The following is a 23,468-nucleotide window of genomic DNA, read 5'->3' on the forward strand; positions in this document are numbered from 1 at the left end:
TTAATCGTGTGGGGTTGGCACAGTGACTCTCTGGGCTGATGGAGAGAGGATGTGCCGGGGGACTCTAGGCAGCCAGACAAAGGGACAGGCCACTGTTGGATGAGGTTTCGTGAGTTCAGTGAGGTGATGCACTGCCTGACTCACAGAAGTACCAGAAAATACTGTCTTTGGGGATAGTGCTTGGTATTTTATGCTCCACCAATTTATGTGTGAGTAGAAGGTAATCTTAACTCTGTTCTGATATAAATGACTGTCTAGAAGTTGCAAGACTAGAGCAGAGAATTCCTGTGCATCTGATAATTTTTTAACATTGTTTTAATATCTAAATAATGACTCTTTGGGGGTTTTTGCTTTGTTTTAAAGGATTTAGCTGGTGGAGAATGGGGGAGATAGAAGGAACATACAGAGTCCTGCAGACTCCGGGGACACGCTTGGGCAGCCCGACCCCCACAGGGGTGAGCACCCTCGAGCCTGGGCAGACACTCTCAGTAACAGCGGCCCGGGCGTCAGCTAGAATGCAGGAGAAGCACCTTCACATCCGAGTGAAGCTGCTGGACAACACCGTGGAAATATTTGACATTGAGGTAAGAAGTATAATGTTTGGAACAATATTTCCTTACACTTTCTGAAAGTCAAGTATTATTCACCATATTCCATGTTGCTGATCAGACTTTGACTTTGCCTATTTAACAAGCTGACCAAGAATGGCTTTAGTAGCACTAAGATCCTTGGAAATAGTACGTCTGAGCTTCTCCTTTTATTTGGAAAGTGGTATTCTCCTGTCTCTCCTTAAAAATTCTGATGCATTGGTGCCTCGGTGGCTTGGTTGGTTAAATGTCCAACTCTAGATTTTTCCGCTCAGGTCATGATCTCAGTGTCGTGAGATTAAGCCCGGGTCAGGCTCTGTGCTCAATGGGGGTGTGCTTCTCTCCCTCTGTTCTTTTTCCCACCATCACATGTGCACACACATCACTCTCTCACTCTCTCTAAAATAAAGTAAATCTTTAAAAAAATATATATATTTTTTAAAAATTAAAAGAAAATTCTGATACAACATGGCCTTTCCATTCTTCTTCTGAAAGGCTGGCTAAATGCTACAGAGCACAAACCAGACCAAGACGGCTTCTGCCCCATTCTGCCTGGGCCCAGGGGGCAGTTAGCCTCCAGTAGGTTAGCTCCTCATCATAGGCCACCTTCTTGGAGTGAGAGGCCTGAGCACTCGGGATGGCCATGAGGAGGACTGAGTATTCACCATGCAGGGAACCTGGCATGTAGCGTGGGATTTTTCTGTATCAGCAGTAATAGCATTTTTATTTTGAAAATTCCCTAATACATTGCACTGGTGATGTTGGCAAAACCAGTTGAATATAACAAAAATGTGTAACTGTATATAAGTGTATATATATTTAAAGAATATTTTTAGAGCCATATAATACTTTAGAAAGCACTGATTTTCTAAATGGCATTACAATGAGTATGATTTTTTAAAATTACTTATTTTATTTTATATGTAATGCATGAATATGTTCTCTCTGTTCTAATATTTTCATATTGGTTTAAAGTATCTTTAGAAGTTTTTTCTGCTCTTGATGTCATAAAAGGAAGGACCAGAGAATGAATTTAAACTTTAGCAGGAGGTTTATTTGTGCTTAGGATGTCCATCAAGAAGCCAGGATGCTACATAGAAAATGAGATTATTGAGGTAGAGTCCAGGCTCTGAGGAACCTAAAGGAAACCTCTAGGCTCTGGTGGTGCCTAATTGCAAAATACATTACATGGGAAGAGGGAAGGAGGGGGCAAGAGAGTGACCCATGGGGCAGTGGGGAGGGGACCAGCTGGAGGTCAGGGCTGTCCTCCAATTGTATTGCCTCAGGCCCCAGGCACACCAGCCTCTCTCGCCTCTCTTGCCTGAATGTTTGATGGCAAGTATCTAGTGCATAGACTCATAGTATCTGAACTCAGGGAGCCCCGAATGCTTCTTTTGAGGTCTTATTTGAGGAGGAAATCAAATACCATTTCATCAGGGCAGTAGTAATTAAAACTGGTAGGACCTGTCTGTCCCAACTTCCCAAGTCATTCATGTTTAGCCATAGGCAGCCTCTGCCAGGAAGGTAGTCCAAAAAAGGCAACCTTTGAACCCTGGAGAGCTAGTGGTTGGCAGTTGGCTCTCTTTGGCTCCTAACTCCGCTTGGTACTCTTTGATGAATCACCTGCAGGAAAGGGGTTGAAGATGTGGGAGATTAGTTGGGGTCCCAAATCTCTTCCAGCCAGGTGCTTGCAAGAGTTTCCACCATGTAGACATCCTTGATAAACACACCCACTGCAGTTTAGGTTCATAAAAATTTCAAAATTTTTTAAAAGAAAGGAAAGGAGGGGTGAGAGAGGAGAAAAGAACAGGAAGAACTGGACTATTTAAAACTTTTTTTCAAAGCCTCTTTTTTTGTCCTGCTTAATGGTCTTTATCCACCAGCACTAGGACCAAGAAAGAAGAAAGCATACATTTATTGTTGAGTCATAAATAAGAGGTGACGCTTCTCTAAGATACACCCTATTATAATACTAAGAGTCTGGGTCACTTTATACATCAGGAACTCAGAAGTGACATTTTGTAAAGGTTTCAGTATATTTAAAGCTTCTCAAAGTTGAGATTGTTGTATCCAGGAGGAAGAATCTCCTTGGCCCTTCTGGGTTCTTGTCGCTGGATGAAGAATCAGATTGTTGTGAGACAGATTAACTGGTGAAAATCAGACATAACAATACATGTATAGGGAATCCACAGATAAGGAAATTGCAAACACAGGCAACGTGATGCTTATATGAGCACAGGAGAGGGGCTGGGGCAGGGGCACAAAGGAGAGAGGGATCATTAGCAGGGGGGAAGAGGTCTGGGAAGAGGGGTTGCTTATCCTGTAGAGAAGAGTCTCAGGTGAAAAGGAGTGTTAATAGCTCTCTTCCTGGTATGCACCGGCAGTTAAGGGGGTTATAAAGAGCTTTTCCTGAATCTGCTGGGTTTGGATTGCCTTTAACTCAAAATAATGTTCATGCCACAGTGGCCCATCTGGGGTGGCCTGGTCTTGGCCCTTGTAGTGCTTCTATTAATCAGGTATAACCATCATACTCATTTCCATGCAGGTGTGTTATTTTGATAAGCCTGGCAGAGTCAGAGTCAGAAATTAAAGAATCACATTGCTGCCACGTACCCCGAGTTGGGTGGGCTGCTTCGTGAATTGTATTACCCACCAATGCATACCTTTCAGGAAGAGTTAAAATTCAGTTTATTTTTGTAAGTTATTTGTATTCAGCTTCAAAATACCCTGTCTTCTATAATTATATCAATTGGTTTTGGTAAGTAACCACTCCAAACCTAGTAACTTAAAACAACAAATTCTGAATGCATGTTTGAGTATTGGCTTGAGAGACTCTTCTGGTCTGGGCTGGCCTAGAGAGGCTAGTGGTCTAGGATGACATGTCCATGTTTCGAACCCCAGCTAGAACCTCTTTCCATGTGGAATGTCACCATCCAGGGAGCTAGCTGTGCCTTACCTGCATGGTGACAGAAATGCAAGGAGTGCAAGCTGTTTAACGGATCATAGCAAACCATCAGGCAAGCCCCTTTTCCGGGAGCACGAAGCAATAGGGCTACCTTGATGGAGGAGTGCCAAGGAATTTGTGGCCATTCTTTAGAGTCTACCACAACAGCTGTTGCCAATAGATGGGGAATGTAGTTTCTGGAAAGACTACTGTCTCTGTGAAGCTCTAATATCTCCTGTCAGTGGGCTAGTCTCCTTTGCCAGGCAACACGCTTTGTGGGGCCTGCCCCAAAGCAAGCCACCTGGCCTTCTCTGGGGGGATGTGCTTCCCCTATAGCCCTCCATGAGAGGCTGGCCCAAGAAGGTAGGTTTGCCCTGATCCTTTCTCCCCAGTGTCTCCCATGAGCCATGGCTCCAAAAATTTAAAATATCCAGAGATAGAAGCTGGTTGCCCTGGATGCCCCTTAGTGATCCACCACCACTTGTCCTCTGACCTCTGGTAACTGAACGGACCTGAGTTCCCACCTCGGTGAGTCACACGTGGAAGCTGCACCAGGTAAGCTGTTGCACAAAGGAAACTATTTACTCCAAATAAGGAGATCCCAGGGAATACGTTCCAGAGCCGTGACTCCCTGAGCAAGGGTGGATGGAGTCCTTGTGTTTAGGGTTAGGATGAATCCTCAGAGGAGCCTTGTCACTATATGTAGAGGTGGGCACAAGGTCACGCATGCTCCTCGAGGAAAGACTAGTGATCCTCTTTGGGCAGAGGTCTTAGTGTCATAATGAGGTCAGGGTATCGGTTGGCCATTCTGAGGTCCATGTGCATAGGCATGAGTCCTTGAGTCGGGGGCTGATCCACTGGCCCCGGGTGGTCCAAGCAGTTGTTACTGCCCAGGGTAGGGGGCGGCAGGCAGGGAGCAATTTTAGCATCCTTCATGGGATGCTTTACCTGTTGGGTTTTGGCCCGAGTTAAGAGATCAGCTGGAAAGAAGAGCTTCAGGGAAAACATGGGTTTGAAGATCAGTGGGTACAAGCAGGTGGGCAGTAAATGTCAGGTCTTGGGGTCTAATTGGTGACACTGGCACACTCCGCCCTTTATATCTGAACTAAGAGACACAGGTTGTGGTCTGGTGGTGTTGGCTGTTGTGGGGTGGTGCACACTTGAGGTGTGGGGCAGTAGGCATGCAGAGCACCGAGACCGCAGGCCAGGTCTCTGTGGGCAGCACAGAAGTCAAGTCTCCATGAAGACACTCCCTCCCCCAGAGCTCAACTGCGGTCTCCTCCCAGTAGGCAAGTTCCAGGAGACGAGACTTTGTTTGATGCACTGTTCAGTCCTCGGCCTTGCTCTGTAAATAGTGTTAAATGGAGGAAATAAAAAGGTAGATGGGGTTAACATCCTTTCTTCGAGCGTGTTTTGAATTTCTCCCTCTAGAGGACAGTTTTCTGACCTTAGATTCAAGTGTGTGGCTTTGTTTGTTTGGGGGTTTGGGCATCTACACCCAGACGATGGTCTGCTTACTTGGTTTGTTTTTACTTCAGTCTTGGGCAGCAGTGTCTATGGACTTGCTGGGTTGATGCACTGACACAACCTTGGAAAACACTGGCTTCTGCACATAGATGGTCACAAATCACCAGCATTGTATAGAATCCCTGGTTGCTATTGAAGGGACCTTCTTAACTGAGGGAAGAATTTGACATTTAGTTATTTTTGAAATGCTTACATCTTGCTTCAGTGAAAATACAGGGCCTGAAGACTTCCCTGTTGATGTTCACGCCTCTTTCTGTGCAGAGGGTGTTGTTTCATGTTGGTCTTCAACAAGTAGGACAGCCTTGGCCATCCTCATTGTATTTGCTTCAGAAAGGTGAGCTACAAGCCCACAGTTTTATTTCCATTGCCCATCTCCCAGAGCTTGACATCAGTGCTCACCACCTCATTAATGGTACATGTTTCAGGTGCTTGCTAACATGACTACAGAGGAGCTGGGGGAGCTCACTGGGTGTGGGAGGGTTTTGCTCCAGATTTTGCTCCAGTTCCTTCTTTCTAAGGCCAGATCACACAGATTTGTCTAATTCTTGCTGCCCATGAGTCAGCAGGGCTTAAAGCCAGAAGCAAGGGTCTGCTGTTTTCCAAACAAGATTTAATGGTGTTGAAGTCGAGCCGAAACTCTTGAGCACCCCTGAGATAAAATTCACACACCATACAATTCACCCATTTGAGGTGTACATCTCTGCAAGTTCTTGTATGTCCACAGACAGTAGTCAATTTGAACATATCTTTGTTGCCTTGAAAAGAAATGTGGGCACCTGGCTGGCTCACTTCGTAGAGTGTGCAACCCTTTTTCTTTTTCTTGAGAGAACGTGCACTTACATGTGCACTAGCACACACGGTGAGGGGAGGGGCAGAGCGAGAGAGCTTTCAGCAGACGCCTGGCTGAGCCTGAGGCGGGGCTCCATGACCCAGTATCATGGCCTGAGCCGAAATCAAGAGTCGGATGCTAGGGCCCTGGGTGGCTCTGCCCGCTGGCTCAGATCGTGATCTCAGGGTCCTGGGATCGATCCCCTTGTGGACTCCACAGTGGGCAGGGAGTCTGCTTGAAAATTCCCTCCCAGTGCACCTTCCCCTCAAGTCCCCCGTGTGTGTGTGTATGTGTGTGTGTGTGTGTGTGTGTGTGCATGCGCACACTTGTGCACACCCTCTCTCTCTAAAATAAATAAATTAGGGGTATCTGTGTGGCTCAGTGGTGAAGCGTCTGCTTTCAGTTCAGGTCATGATCTCAGGGTCCTGGGATCGAGCTCCCTGTTGGGCTCCCTGCTCAGCAGGGAGCCTGCTTCTCCCTCTCTGGCTCCCCCTGTTTGCGCTTTCTCTTTGTCAAATGAATAAATAAAATCTATAAAAATTAAGAACAAATAAATAAAAGAGTTAGACACTTAAGCCACCCAGGCATCCTGAGCGTGCAGCTTTTGATTTCAGAGCCATGAGATCAAGCCCTGTATCAGGCTTCCCACTGCGCATGGAGCCTGCTTAAGGTTCTTTCTCCCTCTCCCTCTGCCCACCCCACCAAAACTTGCTCTCTCTCTCTCACTCTTCCTCTCAAAAAAAGGAAACCTCGCAGGCTTGCACCATCACTTACCTGCCCTGTCCCCTCTCCCTTTAGTGCAAACAAGCAGGAATGTACTTCTGCCTCTGTAGGCCACATGGCTCTGGACGTTTCGTCTGCATGGGGTTGTACGTGGTCTTTTGTGACTGGCTTCTTTCACTGAGCATCATGTTTTAGGGGTTGATCCCTGCTGTAGAATGCATCAGGACTCTCTCTTTTTTGTGCCCAAATAATACTCTGGTGTATGGATAGGCCACATTTTGTTTATTCAGCCATCAGCTAATGGGTGCTCCACCATTTGGCCGTTATGAGTAATACTGTTGTAAACATTCACACACACGTTTGTGTGGACATATGTCTGTTGCTCTTGAGTATATACTGAGGAGTGGAATTGCTGAGTCAAATGGCAACTGCTCAGTTATTTGAGGAACTGCCAGACCGTTTTCCAGAGTGTCTGGCTTCACATCCCTCCAGCAGGGCCTGAGATCTCCATTCTGTCTGTGTTCTCACCTATACTTGTGTTATCTGGCTTTCTAATTCTACTCAGCAAGCATGACATGGCAGCTCGTTATGGTTTGAGGTGAAATTCTAAGTTACTTTTAATGGCTAAAGAAGGGCAGGTTTGGGACGCCTGGGTGGCTCAGTTGGTTAAGCCGCTGCCTTCGGCTCGGGTCATGATCCCAGGGTCCTGGGATCGAGTCCCACATCGGGCTCCTTGCTCAGTGGGGAGCCTGCTTCTCTCTCTGCCTCTGCCTGCCTCTCTGCCTGCTTGTGTCCTCCCACTCTCTCTCTCTCTGACGAGTGGATAAATAAAAAAAATCTTTAAAAAAAAAAAGAAGGACAGGTTTTTGGGGTGCCTGGTGGCTCAGTCATTAAGCATCTGCCTTCAGCTCAGGTCATGATCCCAGGTTCTGGGATCGAGCCCCACATCGTGCTCCCTGCTCAGGAGGAAGCCTGCTTCTCCCTCTCCTACTCCCCCTGCTTGTGTTCCCTCTAGCTGTGTTTCCATTAAATAAATAAATGAAATCTTAAAGGGGGGGGCAGGTTTTGAACCCAAAATATAAGAATTGTGCCACTAAACATTCAGGTTGTTTCCTTGGGGAGATCATGAGTAGTTATGAGGCTAACCCATCACAGAGCCCAGGTACGCCTGTGGGATGACCCTTCCTACATGCCAGGCTCATGGAGGCCGCTGAGAGAGCACAGCTGAGGGCCCGCCATGGCATACCTGAGGGGACGGAGCCGACCCAGAGCAGAAGTTTCAGGTTTCCTTCAGCATCTCGTTGTGAATTTATAGAATGAGGAACTTTTATTGACACTGTACTTTAAGTTACTTATCTCATTTGTAAGTAACAGCTACCAGTACCCTTGATTCCCCGTGTCCGCATAAATCACTTGCTGCCACCAACTTAGACTTACCAGGACTTTGTAAGATAGGTGACATACACTTTGTGGTTCTTTATGTTGATAACTAATGAAGTTAGAATACTTTCTGTGTGGAGGGTGTTTATCTGGTGGTACGGGGAAGGGAGAGAGGCCTGCACAGCAAAGAATGGGGAGCCATCTGCCTCGGCTTCAGTTGTGTCTCATTTCAAGTGACATTCGACATTTACTGATGGGGGTTTTAGCTACCTGTAGTCCAGTCACTGGCCACTTTTTTTTTTATCTAGTAAAGTCTTGATTTGTTTTTAGTTGATTAAATGAATTTTGTGGTTTTGAAAATGGAAATCTGGCCATAGCTGTAGAAAGTCTTTTTTTTTTCTGAACCGTAAAAGAAACCATCTGGAAGCCATGAGACAGCTTGTCTTGTCCTGTGTGCCGAGTCACAGGATAGATGTGCTCTCCTTCCATGACACGCTAAGTGTGCAAGGCATGTAAACATCATTCCTGGTGCAGTACAGGGAGAGGCCTTCTCCTAGACTTCAGAGCAAGTTTTCTAGAACAGATACACCCACAGTCATTGATAATTTACCACCAGCTTTAGGAACTAATGGGAATTTTAGCTTTTCTATTATCTGGAAGCTGGTAATGTGGAAAAGGTGATATTTAGTGATTAAAAGGTGATAGTGATTCTTCACCCATGGAAGTGAACATCCTATGCCTTTGCTGACAAGTGGGGAGTGAGTTCTAATGAATTAGAGTTGATGAATTATGAGTTGATTATTCAACTTTTTGCTCACATTCCCCTTTTTATCATATTTAAAATTTGGGGAGTGGGTTTGCTTTTTTTTTTTTTGAGAATTAGAAAAGCTTTGTTTAAATATGCGACAAGTGGGAGGACAAAGACTCAGTCATGAAGTTCATGCCAGTTGCTATTCTAGTAAAAACTTAATGTTTTCCTTCTGGCCAGGAAGAAATAGTCAAAATTCCAGAAAGTATCATAGCCAGATGTTTGTCATTGCTCCCACATGAACATCCTAAATATGGCAAATAAGCCGCCTTAGAACTTATTTTGGTCTGATCTCAGAAGAAAAGTTAGTAATTCACCCTCTGAATTTGGGGATAATATAGGCTTTTTACAAAAGCTCTTATGTATTTCTAGTATATACAGTTATTATATGACTCGGTCCTAGCTTTAGAGCCCTGTTATTTTGTCTGAGAAAGTTGGTCTGTTTCTTTGACCCTGATGCCCAGGAATGTGGCAGGGTGGTACCGGGCAGGGATGTGGACATTTTTATTCTCAATGACCGAGTCGTGCCATCAGAGCTCCCAGTGCCGGCTCCCCCAGCCAACCCCAACATGCACACAGCACGAGGTCAGCGTACACAGTATCTTAGATGTGATCATGACTGGCAATGAAGCTGTACCAGCAGATGGAGACACAAAGGGAACTGTCTTCCTCCTGACCTTTGTACCAGTGAGAGTGCCATCAGTACAGTCACGTATTGGGGTTCTTGCAGGGTGTCAGCGGAGGGTCATCGACACATTTTCTTGACTTGGAATGCCACTCTTTGGGCATCTGAGTTCTGGCACCTGGTGGCTTTATCTCCTGTCCTCAGCAACCCCAGCAGGAGATGGAGATGATGGAGATGCAGGGATAGAATGACCTCCCAGGTGAGCTGTGAGCCTGCTCTCATGACCATCCCCATACTGTCTCTAGAAACCCTTGCGCCCTGTACATACTTAGCCCCATGATACTCCCATTTCTCACCTGAAAGAATTTGGTTCTGCCGCGGTTTGTCCAGTGAGGCCCGGGAGCTGAACTTATATCTGATTTACTGACTTGGTCTTTGAACCATAACTCTCCTTCAGGTCTTTTCATCTCTTCCCTGAAATTTTAGATACCTGCATTCTTGGCCTAGCTCCCCACAAGTAAGTGGCCCACTTGAGAATGGATGCTTGGCTGCTGAGCTCTTCTTTGGGGCCCCCAGGCCCAGGATGCTCATCCCCCCGTTCTGTGGCTGGTTCTTTCTCTCTATCCCTAAAGAATCACTACGTGGGGCAATTTAAAACCAAATTTTAAATATGAACCCTTGGGGTGCCTGGGTGGCTCAGTTGTTAAGCGTCTGCCTTCAGCTCAGTTTGTGATCCTGGGATCTGGGATGGAGCCCCACGTCAGGCTCCCTGCTCAGCGGGAAGCCTGCTTCTCCCTCTCCCACTCCCACTCCCCCTGCTTGTGTTCCCTCTCTTGCTGTGTCTCTGTCTGAAATAAATAAATAAATCTTAAAACAAAACCAGAAAAAAGTATTATATCTCAACCCTTAGCTGCTTGCTGGCATGTGGAAGTGTCTAATTCCAAGTCTGGTAACAGCTTGGATCAGGTGTCACATTCCAGGTGTTGTTACTTGAGGTAACAACATGGTGCGTGTCTCCTCCTGCTGGGGCCACGGGGGTTGCAAGTGAGGGCAGGTCCCAGAGGCTGGAAAGGCGCAATGTCATCCTTCGTGGACCTTTCCTCAGCTGCCCAGTGTGTGCGCACGCGCACACACACACACACGCCCTCGCACCCACCCTGGTTCTTATAGCCAAAGCCCTACGTGGTTCTGCTGCTTTCTGAATATACTGTAGTTAATTCTCATTCCATGGGTGGACACTGATGCTATATGTATGTTGTGGGCAGACATGTGGGTTCCTCTAGGGTGTGTTCCTAGCATGGACTCTGTGGTTCTGAGATGCACCCATCCCATCCCTGCCCAGATCATGCAGGATTGCTTTCCCAACTGGTTATACCATTTGACATTCTCTGCTTCCACACAGTGCTCTCCCCGGTGTATTTTCCTCTCTCTCTTTTTCCAGCTACCCCCTGCTACTCTGTGGCCTTTCTGCTGTCTCTTAAGCTCACTCTCGTGTGGGTGCTGCTGCCTGTGCCAGGCCTGTTGTGGAGCCTGACTGATGGCTGCCACCAGGTAGGCCATCACAATCCTCTCTTCTTCCTGCTCCTCCCGCCTCCAGGGGCCTTCCACAGCTGGCTCGTTCACAAGGAGCCTGTAAGACATGCTGTGTGGCTGAGCAGGTCCTCAGGTGATTTGGGCAGGACCAGGGCCTGTGGCTTTGAGAAGAGTTGGTACATTCTGGAATTTCTAGCCCCCCCCACCCACTGCCGGTGCTCCCAACCCTTTGTTGATTCCATTTTTTTCCTGGCCCTGCCCTTCCATTTGTTCATTCATTCGTGCATCCATTCACCATTGAACAAAGAGGACATCAAGACAAACCTTCTTCTTCAGAGCCCCATCTGAGCTTCATTTCTGTGGAGCATTTCTAGGTCGCACCAGCCCCACAGTTTCAGGATGAAGAAAGCTAATTCTAGGTTATTGATCTCTCTCAGATATAGAAAGTAACAAAGATCCTCCAGAAAACTAATTGTAGAATTACAGTTCTCTCTCTTTCTTCAAAGAGAGTACTCTGCTTTTCCAGTTTTGTTTTGTTTTTTTAAGTTTAGTTATTTCTTTTAGTAATCTCTGTACCCAACATGGGGCTTGAACTCATTACCCTGAGATCAAGAGCTGCACACTTCTGATGGAGCTAGCCAGGTGCCTCTGTGTTTTCACTTCTATAGAGTGTTTTGTACATGTTTCGTTATTCTCTCACAGTGATGCAGTCGTGGGACAGCACTTGCACGGGCAGCGCGTCCCCTTCTGCAGGGAAGCTGTGCTTGGGTGAAGGCCCTCCCGAAGGCTCACAGAGAGCCCCTGGGTTCCACTCTGCTGCTCACTTCATGGAACCTGGAAGACCAACCAGGACATCACTTGGGGTTGCTGACACTTAAGCTTTTAGATAGAATTGACCTGCAAAGTAATTTTAATTTCCATTATACAAATAGTACATGCCTGTTGTAGAAAAATAGGAAGACTTAAATGACCCACAACCAAGGATAACTACCCAGAGGTAACAGCCATTCACATTTTTCTGAATACCCTTCCTTTATCTTTTATCTTCTGCATTTATTAAGTAAAATTGAAATGAGACTTAACATGCATTTTTATAGTCTATTTTAAACTTAATACATTATGCATATTTTTCTTTTTTTTTTTTTAAAGATTTTATTTATTTATTTGACAGAGAGAGAGATCACAAATAGGCAGAGAGACAGACAGAGAGAGAGATGAGGAGAAGCAGGCTCCCTGCTGAGCAGAGAGCCCAATGCGGGACTCGATCCCAGGCCCCTGGGATCATGACCTGAGCCGAAGGCAGAGGCTTAACCCACTGAGCCACCCAGGCGCCCCTATGCATATTTTTCTATGTAATTAGTCTTCTAAAAGTTTTTAACGGTTACATAGTTTTCTGTTTTCAGTGTCTCTGTAATAAGATTTTGTACACATTCTTGATTGTTTCATTTAAATAAATATGTAGAAGTGGCAGTTCTGTGTCCGAGGATGTCGTGCGGTTTTTTAAGGTGTGTGACTTGTGCGGTGAGATGGCTCTCCACAGACGGGAGCACAGCTCCCCACCCCCACCGGCAGTGTGCGCTTCTGCTCATTCCTCCCCTTCCTCAGCAGGTCATATAATAACTTAATAAAATCTCCAGTTTAATAGCCAAGGGCTTATGCATTTTATACAGTTTCATCAGATAACTATATCTTTCGTTGTTTCATGGGTTTAGGGAGTTTTTTTCTGGTATTTGATCTATATCATTTTTGTTCTATTTTCATTGTGGTAAAAATACGCATGACAGGAAACGTAGCCCTTTAGCCACCTTTACATGCTCGGTTCAGGGGCATTAAATACACGCATGCTCCTACATCCTCTCCGTAGCTCTTTTCACTTTGTCAAACTAAAACTGCCCCTATGAAGCACGGACTCCCCATCCCATCCTAGCCCCTGGCGTCCACCCTCTGCCTTCTGTCCCCATGAATCTGACAACTCTCCGTGTCCCAGGTAAATGGAATCCTACGCTGTTTGTCTTCTGGTGACACACTGAATCACGGAGCATGACGTCCTCAGGGTTCAGCCACGCTGAAGCAGGTGTCAGAACCTGCTTCCTCTTTAAGGCTGAGTTACATTCCATTGTTTGCGTGGATGACATCTTGCTCATCCATCCGTCTATCAGTGAACACTTTAGGCCTTGAGGATGACACTGCTCTGAACCCCGGGGTGCAAATATCTCACGAAGACCTTGCTTCCACTTCCTTTGGGTGTGTATTCAGATGCAGACTTGCTGGGTCACATGGCGGTCCTGTGTGTGTCATTTTTGAGGTCACCCAGACTGTTTTCTGCATTGGGTATACTATTTTGCATTCCTGCCAGCAGTGCCCAAGGGTTCCAGATTTCCCACATCCTCTCCAACACTTGTTTTCTGTTATTTTGATAGCATCCATGCTAACGGGTGTAAGGTGGTATCTCCTTGTGGTTCTTGTTTACGTTTGCCTAATGGTCAGTGTTGTCTAACATCTCTTCATGTGTCTGTTAGACATTTGTACATCTTCTTGGGAGAAATGTCTGTTCAAGTCCTCTGCCCATTTTTAAATTAGGTTGTTTGGAGTTTTGTTGTTGAGTTTTAAGAGTTCTCTGTACAGTCTGGATATTAACCCTTGTCAGATACATGATTCACAAAGATTTCTACATTGTATTTGAAGTTTTAAAAAATAGGAAGTTAAGAGTTAGGGAAATAGCAAATACACTGTGTCTGAAGTAGGGAAAAATAGGATGGAAATAAGAGGGGATGCTGGAGACTTCACAGAAAGTAACAGTTACAGTGATGAAAAGAACAGAAAAATTATGGAAATGACACATCAAGATTTGCTGTGTAGGCAATGGGCTGTAACTGTGCGTTTGAGCTGTTCTTACTCACCCAGCGGCTCTCAGGGCAGCATTTGTTGAGCCTGTGCTTACTGAGCAGCTGCCAGGCACTGTTTCAGAAGCTGGAAGTACAGAGGTGAGCAGGGTGGACTGTGAGCTCAGCCTTTGCACACTAATTCTGCAGTGCAGGGAGCTTGGCAGTAAGCAAGGTAAGACACACAATGCTCGGTGCTCAGGAGAAAGAAAACAGGGAGGGGAGTGGGTGTGCACCTCTTTCAGGGAACAGTGTTCAGGGTGGTTGGAATAGCACGGAGGAACCTTGAGGCGCAGGCAGAAATGCAGCATGGGTGTGATGACTAAATTAGAGCCCAGTCAGGGCCTGACCCAGGACATGATGTAGAGAGAAAGAGCAGGAAAGTGCTAATGGTCAGTTTCATCCTGGAAGTATTTTGAAACTGGAACCTATAGGATTTGCTGTGCAGAAGATGTGGGCTCAGAAATCAAAGAGCCAAGGCGATGCAGTTCGGGCCTGAGATGGGGGCTCAGCAGGAGAGCAGCTTCGGAAGCTAGGTCAGGAGCTGTTGGGGGATGCAAGGAGTCTGAGGTAATCCTCAGTGTCTGAGTGGAGGGTCCTTGCCATGTCCTTGAGTGGCCTGAGTTCTCATGCACTAGGGGCAGGGGTGGCCATTCCTGTTAACCTTTCAGAAGGTGCTGGGCGCCTGGGTGGCTCAGTGGGTTAAGCCGCTGCCTTCGGCTCAGGTCATGATCTCAGGGTCCTGGGATCGAGTCCCGCATCGGGCTCTCTGCTCAGCAGGGAGTCTGCTTCCTCCTCTCTCTCTGCCTGCCTCTCTGCCTACTTGTGTTCTCTGTCAAATAAATAAATAAAATCTTTAAAAAAAAAAAAAAAAAAACCTTTCAGAAGGTGCTAACGTTGCCTTTATGCATTGCTGTGATTCTGTTCATACTGATTCATGTTGAAGTGTGAGTATCACAAGTGTCATGCCATTGGCCAAGGAGGCAGCTTTTTTAAACTATCCTCAGTCCTTGACTCCTGGGTGGCAGTAATTATGGGCTTTTATTTTTAGAGACTTTGACTAGTCTTTAAAGGGAGCATGAAAACATCTGTTGGTGCTTCCAAACTGCTGTTATTAGAATGCTCTGGAATGTCCTTGTGCACATGTCTTGTGCTTTTATGTGTATAATTTCATAGTTGATATAAACAGCTTCATTTTGCCACAGTGGCAGAGAGGATTTTCAGCCCTTACTAAAGGGTTTTTTCTGATGATAGTGAAAAAGAAATATTTTCTTCCTCAATCTGCAATCTTAAACACCTGCCTGGAACTAATAATCTTCTCTAAAGCTTCAGTTTAGCCTTCTGTAAAATAAGTTTATTGATGAGTCTAAAAAAATCTCTCTTTTTTTTCCTAACATAAGTCTCATTTCCTGATTATGAAAAATATATTCTTAGTATTCCATATTTAAATATTCAGGATATTTCTTCATATCTTTATAATTATGTTTTTTGGATTTGTTTGGTCTTTACTAATATGTGACAGTTTGCTTCTTTGCTTTTTTCTTTTATTTTCATGTGTTGGTATTTGAAACTGGTATCAGACTTTCTAGCAGAAGAAAAACCAATTTTTTCCTATTAAAGTAATTTTTGTTAAGACAGCTCAGAATGACTTTAAAGCTCTAGACATTGCTATCCTCCTGGAAAGTATGTTGGAACATACATGTCAAAAATACATAGTGAACTCTTTTAAATCAAGCTTATGTTAAATCAAGGACATTCAGCTCTATAACTGTCTGCTTCTGGCTTTAATTTACATCAGTCTAGGGGCGCCTGGGCGGTTCAGTGGGTTAAGCCTCTGCCTTCAGCTCAGGTCATGATCCCGGGGTCCTGGGATGGAGCTCCATATTGGGCTCTCTGCTCAGCAGGGAGCCTGCTTCCCCCTCTCTCTGCCTGCCTCTCTGCCTACTTGTTATCTCTGTCTGTCAAATAAATAAATAAAATCTTAAAAATAATTTTTAAAATAATTTATAAAAAAATTTATATCAGTCTTACATCTTCAAAACCATGTAAAATAAAAACATGACCGAAATGAATGCAAATTGTACTATGAAATTATAAATTATATACAAGTAGTAACATCGTATAAAATTGAATTTCTTAGTATGTTACATAAAGAATAAAAACAAATGTCTTGCAAGACTGACAAACTCTTGCTGAAAACACAGGCTTTTCAGTGGGTGGATTTTCTTATTTAGTGGAATCAGATGTGGAGAGAACTAAGAGCACGAGAGGAGGACAGACTTGTTTTGGAAAATTGTTTCCACAAAGTTCTGGAAAAACAAAGTTTTTTATTGCTGTGAGTTTTCTGCAGTTTAAAAATTAATGCTAATATTTTAAATATTCAAGTCAATTTAATTTATAAAATGGTGTTTTATGTTGTTTTTTTGTGGTTTTTTATTATGCATTTTCTGCCCTAGGAATTTTCTGTATGTATTTTTTTAATTATAAAATTAATACATGCTCACAGTAAAAAATTCAGTCAATGTAAAAGAGTACAGAGGAGAGGCGTCTTGGTGGCACAGTCAGTTAAGCATCTGACTCTTGGTTTCTGCTAAGGTCATGATTTCAGGGTCATGAGGTTGAGCCCTGCATCAGGCTCTGTACTCAGCACAGAGCATGCTAGAGACTCACTCTCCCGCTGCCTACCCCTCCTGCTGTGTACATGCTCTTTCTCTCTGTCAAGTAAATAAATCTTTAGAAGTACTGAGAAAAAAAAATTAAATTTCATGTTCTTTTACACCCAGCAATAACCTGTTTGACATTTTGATCACATTACTACCCCTTTCATTCTTCCACATCTTTTTCAGTGCTTGTTTATGCATGCACACACGCCTTCTACAACACACCTTCTATCTGATCAGTTAAGCACTGAGAAAGTAAATTAGCTTCCCATTGGTAATGTATTGATGTCTGTTTTTCTTTTTACCTCCTGTAATTTTTTTTTTTTTTTAATTTAAATTCAGTTAACAGGGGCGCCTGGGTGGCTCAGTGGGTTAAGCCTCTGTCTTCGGCTCAGGTCATGATTTCAGGGTCCTGGGATCGAGCCCCGCATCGCATCAGGCTTTCTGCTCAGCAGGGAGCCTGCTTCCTCCTCTCTCTCTCTGCCTGCCTTTCTGCCTACTTGTGATCTCTGTCAAATAAATAAATAAAATTTAAAAAAAATAAATTCAGTTAACATGTATTACTGGTTTCAGTAGAGGTTGGTGATTCATCAGTCTTATATAACACTCAGTGCTCACTACATCACGTGTCCTCCTTAATGTCCATCACTCAGTTAACCCGTCTCCTCCACCACCTTCCCCTCCAGGCACCCTCAGTTTGTTTCCTATGCTCAAGAGTCGCTTATGGGGGCGCCTGGGTGGCTCAGTGGGTTAAAGCCTCTGCCTTTGGCTCAGGTCATGGTTCCAGGGTCCTGGGATCGAGCCCCGCATCGGGCTCTCTGCTCAGCAGGGAGCCTGCTTTCTCCTCTCTCTCTGCCTGCCTCTCTGCCTCCTTGTGATCTCTGTCAAACAAATAAATAAAATCTTAAAAAAAAAAAAAAGAGTCGCTTATGGTTTGTGAGTGGGGCTATTGGTGGGAGAAGGCTGGCAGAGGTGTGGGGAGCACAGGATGTAATTTTTGTTTTATGAATGTTGACACTATATTAATTTGCACAGAGATATTCATTTTTTTTTTTTAGATTTATTTATTTATTAGACAGAGGTCACAAGTAGGCAGAGAGGCAAGCAGAGAGAGGGGGAAGCAGGCTCCCTGCCAAGCAGAGAGCCTGACCTGGGGCTCGATCCCAGGACCCTGAGATCATGACCTGAGCTGAAGGCAGAGCCACCCAGGCGCCCCAGAGATATTCACTGTTATATCTTGACAGGCACAGTACTGTTTTCCTTTTATAAAATGTCTTGGGTTTGTTTGCTTGTTTTGTCTCAGTGCCTTTTTGGCCTAAATGTAATTGTGTATTCTCTAAGTTCAGATTTCCCTTGCTTTTTGTTTGCAGTGTGCCTGCTACAATTCTGTCATAGTTTTATTTTTCAACCTTTCTGGACCATGTGCTTCAGGTGTGCATGTACCTGCGCACCTCAGTCAAGATCTAATTGCCAACATTTACCACATTCTAGGTGGTGTTCTTAAACATTTTGCAGGGTGTGTTATTTAATTCAGCCTTACCTTTAACATTGTTATTAGTTTTATAGTTAAGAAAACTGGCGTAGAGAGGGTTTTTAAAACCTAGTACTAGAAGTTCTAGCCAGGACATTTGGGAAAAATAGAAAAGAAGAAATGAGTAAGGGGCACCTGGGTGGCTCAGTGAATTAAAGCCTCTGTTTTCGGCTCAGGTCGGCATCCCAGGGTCCTGGGATTGAGCCCCGCATCGGGCTCTCTCCTCAACGGGGAGCCTGCTTCCTCCTCTCTCTGCCTGCCTCTCTGCCTACTTGTGATCTCTGTCTGTCAAATAAATAATAAAATCTTTAAAAAAAAAAAAAAAAAGGAAGAAGAAGAAGAAGAAATGAATGAAATAAAAGGCATCCGGGTTGGAAAAGAAGAAGTGAAAGTATCTCTGTTTGTGCATGACGTTATCATATACTTGCAAAAGCTTAAGGAATCTACCTCAAAAACCCAAACAGAGAACTAGCAGAACTGATAAACAGATTCAGCAAGATGCAGGACACAGGAACAGTATACAAAGATCAGTTGTATTTCTATGTATTACCAATGAACAATTCCAAAATAAAACCAAGAAAACACTTCCATTTACACATCAAAAAACAAAATGCTTGGGAGTAAATGTAATAAAAGAATATCAAAACTTGTACGCTCTCTTGTTACCAACTACGAATTTCTTAAAGGGGAAATCTGTAGTTATGAGCCATAAAAAGAGTTTTAAAAAGATAGTCACCTGGAGATTTTTTTTTTTAAGATCTTATTTATTTGTCAGAGAGAGAGGCAGACAGAACAAAAGTAGGGGAGGCAGCAGGCAGAAGGAGAAGCAGGAGCTGAGCAAGGAGCCCAATGTGGGACTCAATCCCAGAACCCTGAGATCGTGACCTGAGCTGAAGGCAGACACTTAACCAACGGAGCCACCCAGGCATCCCATCACCTGGAAATTTTGAGTTAAACTTTTCTTTAATTGAAGTATAGTTGGCACACAATGTTACATTGGTTTCAGGTGTTTGGGTTTTGTTTTCGTTTTGTTTTAAGATTTTATTTAGGGGCACTTGGGTGGCTCAGTCAGTTGTCTGCCTTCAGCTCAGGTCATGGTCCCAGGGTCTTGCAGTCGAGGCCCACATCGGTCTCCCTGCTCATTGGGGAGCCTCCTCCTCCCTCTGCCTTTCTCCCTGCTTGTGCTTGTGCTCTCTGTCAAATAAATTCATAAAATCTTTTAAAAATAAATTTATTTATTTATTTATTAGAGAGAGTGGGGGAGGGGCAGAGGGAGAGAGAGAAGCAGACTCCATGCTGAGTGGGGAGCCTAATGTAGGGCTTAGTCCCAGAACTCTGAGATCATAACCTAAGCAGAAGGTAGATATTTAACTGACTGAGCCACCCAGGTGCTTCAGTTTTAGGTGTTTAATTAAGGTTTTTATTTTTAGAGGAAAGCAAATCCAAAGAGAATAACCCAGAGAGATTTTTTTTTCTCCTTCCCAGTATAATTATAAAAATAATTGCAAATTCCCAAGTACAGTAAAGTTATATTTAAGATACAATCCACTGGTCTGTTTATAGGGCTTAATTTTCCTCCATTGTGCATTGCCCATCCATTTTCCTAGGTTTTAAAGTTTAAAGTTGTAGAGTATTTTTGTTGAATCCAGCTACAAAAATATATGCTGGGGCCTTGGGTGGCTCAGTTGGTTAAGCGACTACGTTCATTTCAGGTCATGATCCTGGAGTCCTGGGATTGAGTCCCGCATCTGGCTCCCTACTCAGCAGGGAGTTGGGTTCTCCCTTTGACCCTCTCCCCTCTCATGCTCTCTCTCTCACTCTTAAGTAAGGAAATAAAATCTTTTTTAAAAATATATGCTGATTTTTCCATTGCAATTTTTTCCTGAAGACTAAATAGTTATATATGTGAAGTCCTAAAAATAATTGAATCTCTGTTCTATTCTTCATTTATATTTGGCCTGTCTAGTAGAAGTACTGATATGAGATAGAATCAGATTTTATGTTTTCTCTGAAAAGATCCATTAATTAGGGAAAACACCCTATATGCTACTAAAAACAAATTCAGTAAAACTCTGTATTTATGAAAAACATGATCTTCATTTTTTTTTAAAGTAAAATGAGTCTATTTTGGAATTAGTACAGAAGCCTTACAAAACCACTCAAATGTTCTAGGAAGATACAATGAAAGGAGCTGGTATGTCTCATGGCAACTCCTGCTTCATTCCCCCAGAGACAGTGCTTATGCACACATCTCATAACTTTCTAGGAAAAAACATGATCTTTAAAGAGAAATTTTAAACACCAGAACTAAATGTCAGAAGACTGAGATTTTTATTTCGCTAATAAATAATTAAATATTAAAGGCAAAGATTTGACTTAGAGAACATGTATTACTCGTTTCTATTTTAGGATGGTGTTTACCAAAATATAATAAATGCTTATTAGCAACTTTTCGTGGTGTTTCTAGCAAAAGGCAGTAAAAATGAAACTTAACGCACAGCTGTGAAAGTCCAGTTTTGTTTGGCATTTCATCATTCCACTTCCTCCTACACTGTTTAGGACAGCCCAGATTCCAGTGATCATGAGAGACCATTCAACAGATTTCCAAGCAAATATAAGCTCCAGTTTTATTTTTTTTAAAAAACTGTGCACTGAAAACTGTACAGCTGTTGCAAGAAATTAAAGAAGATCTAAGTAAGTGGGAAGACATCCCGTGTTCATGGATCAGAGGACTTATAATTAAGATGGCAGTAGTCCTCAACTGATCTATAGATTTAATGTGACCCCCATCAAAATCCTAGCTGACTTTTTTTGCAGAAATTAACAAGTTGATTTTAAAATATATATGGGAATGCAGCAGACCTAGAAGAGCCTAAAATAACTTTGAAAAAATACAAAAGTTCAAAAGTTACTGTACTTTGAAAGTTAGTATAATATTACAGTGATCAGTTCATAGTATTACTGACATAATTATAGACATAAATATTAATGGAATAGAATTGAAAGTCCAGAAATAATATGTCCTTACATTTAAGGTCAGTTCAAGAAAATACCATAAAAAGAGTGCTAAGCAGGTTCTAGAGGGAATGAATAGTCTTCTATAAATGGATGAGAATGAAGCTAAACCCTACCTAACAGCGCACACAAAAACTAACTCAGAGTGGATCTGTAATCTAAATGTTGAGCTAAAACTATGAAAGTATTAGAGGAAAACCTAGGAGTAAATTTTCACCAACTCAGGCCAGATGATGGTTTCTTAGGTATGATACCAAAACCAGAAATAACAAAGTAAAAAAGTGGATAAATTGGACTTCATCAAAACATACAAAAAAATTTGTACTAGAAATAGCACTATTAAGAAAGTAAAAAGAATGGAGAAAATATTTGCAAATTCTGTATCTGAGAAGGAATTTATAATTACTTAAAACTCAATAAAGATAAGTGACCCAAGTTAAAATATTGCCCAAAGTCACACAGCCAGAAAACAGGTGCAAAGGAACTGTCACCCAAGTGATCCTTTTTCTCTGGTGGATGTTATCTTCTCTAGAGCTCTTTCATCTCTGCTTTGTGCTCTTGACTTACAGAGGTAGTTGCTTTCATCATGAATTTCATGATGAAGTTTTGGTCACAGCTTTATCTGCTAAGAGTCAGCGTTTTTCTGTTGAGTGCTCTTCTTACTTGTTTCATATTTTGTTTCTTTTCTCCTTCTTGAATATCTTTGAATATTTGTACAGTTGGTTCTAATTTGACTATCCATTTGGGGGATAATAAGTGGTTCCTAGATGGCTATTTTCAGGAGGTCTTGTATGGATGGCGGGTTATAGCCATCCATAAAATTTATCCAGTGATCTGAGGTTTGTGTGTTAGTTTTGTCTTTACTTCTCAGCCAGTGGGAGTAGCTGGCAGTGGAGTATTTCACAGTGTAGGCTTTTACACTGTATCCCACTCGTGCAACTTACTTCTGATTTCTTATTTGGTTCCGCCTCCTGTGCTCCTGTAGGCCAGACAGGCCAAAGATTGGACTCTGCTACCAGTACCTCTTATCCCTCCTTTTTGCAAACAAGTGATTTAGGTTTTCCTCCCCAGGTTCTACCTTTCACTGTTGATCAGTGCTCTTTGAGGCTTCTGCTGAAATCTGCTTCTTGGCATCTTGTTTATGCCTTCCCATATATGCCAACACCCTCTGGCTCTGGCTCTGTGGCTAGTGACACTCTTCCCACCAAGTTTTTTGATTCAGGATTTAGCAGTTTTCCTAGTTTTGCTAAAAATGGAGTTTATACTTTTGTTTCTTATTTTCTTTGTTGATTTTGAATGATTCTAGCAAGAGATAGAAGAAATGACAACTTACACTACCATCTTCAAAAGATAAGCCACCGAATATTTTCTGGATTGTTGCAGCATGACCACACCCCTTGTACTCTTTCCCATCTCCATCCTGAAATCCCTCTCAGACACATTTCTGAATTCAAACTTTTCTCTCATTGCTTCTATCTCCAGAAGTTTATCTGTTTTTCACAGCACTGGTTCAAATTCATACTTTATTCATTTTGTTATTCAGGCCTCCTGTTGAGGTTTTGTTTCTGCAGTTATCTTTTTATGTCCCCTTTTAGTTCATTAGTTGCTTCTCTTTTCCCCAAAGTCTGCTCATTGCGTGAATGCTGTGACCTATTACATTGACCTTTTGGAGGACCTTAATTTTTTTTACTGCATTTTCTTTGGTACACTCCACTATCTCTCTTCACTGGGATCAGTTTCTCAGCTTTTGAGGTTGATATCTTTATTTCAGAGGTTTGGTTCTCAGGGTCTGCTCACTCTTGGTTGTCTATGTGTATTTGCAAGTGAGGTTCCAGACTGATCAGTATTGTTTTCACTGACCTTTGGAGTAGCCACAAGTTGATTTTCCCAGGTGGGCTTCCTTTCTGAAAATGACAGTTGCCCGGCTGTGAGGCCATGGGAGGGACCAAGATCCTGGCTGGGTGAGTGGGTAGGACACGCTGACAGACAGGTTTCCTCTATGTGTATGAGTTTTTACAAGTACACACAAGTAAGGACAGGCAAGCCACCCAGAAACCTTCTGTTGATGAGGAAGAAAGAAAGGAATTACTCAAGAGGCTGACTGCCAACCTAAGATACCCTTCCTTTCCTTTGATTTTTCCCTAATGCTAAGTTAAAGACAGGAATTAAAAAATAATTAATGGATTGATGGTCCAACTTCTAAAACTCATCAGAAGTAGCACGTTTCTTCTTTGGCTGCTGATATGTAACATACACTGTGTACAGATGTGGCGGGGAAGCAGTGAATTCATGAGGCTGGCCCTCATTCACTTGACGTGTATCCTTTTCGAGGTGCCCTGGCTCTGATGTGAGGAGACTTTAGCAGTCCTTCCCCATAATGGGAGAGTCTCACATTTATCCCCTTCTGTGCTGGTGTCTTGGTCC

General features: G+C 43.4%; 1 protein-coding gene across 1 annotated transcript in view; it reads left to right on the forward strand.

The window, feature by feature from the left end:
* FARP2 (FERM, ARH/RhoGEF and pleckstrin domain protein 2) overlaps positions 1-23,468 on the forward strand; it is a 113,558-nt gene that overhangs the window by 13,777 nt on the left and 76,313 nt on the right. Inside the window, exon 2 of the mRNA XM_032355477.1 lies at positions 364-584. Within this exon, the coding sequence (XP_032211368.1) occupies positions 381-584 (204 nt within the window). The 5' untranslated portion in view covers positions 364-380. The remainder of the gene's footprint in view (positions 1-363; positions 585-23,468) is intronic.

This window comes from Mustela erminea, chromosome 8, assembly GCF_009829155.1.
Source record: "Mustela erminea isolate mMusErm1 chromosome 8, mMusErm1.Pri, whole genome shotgun sequence".
Taxonomy (NCBI): Eukaryota; Metazoa; Chordata; class Mammalia; order Carnivora; family Mustelidae; genus Mustela; species Mustela erminea.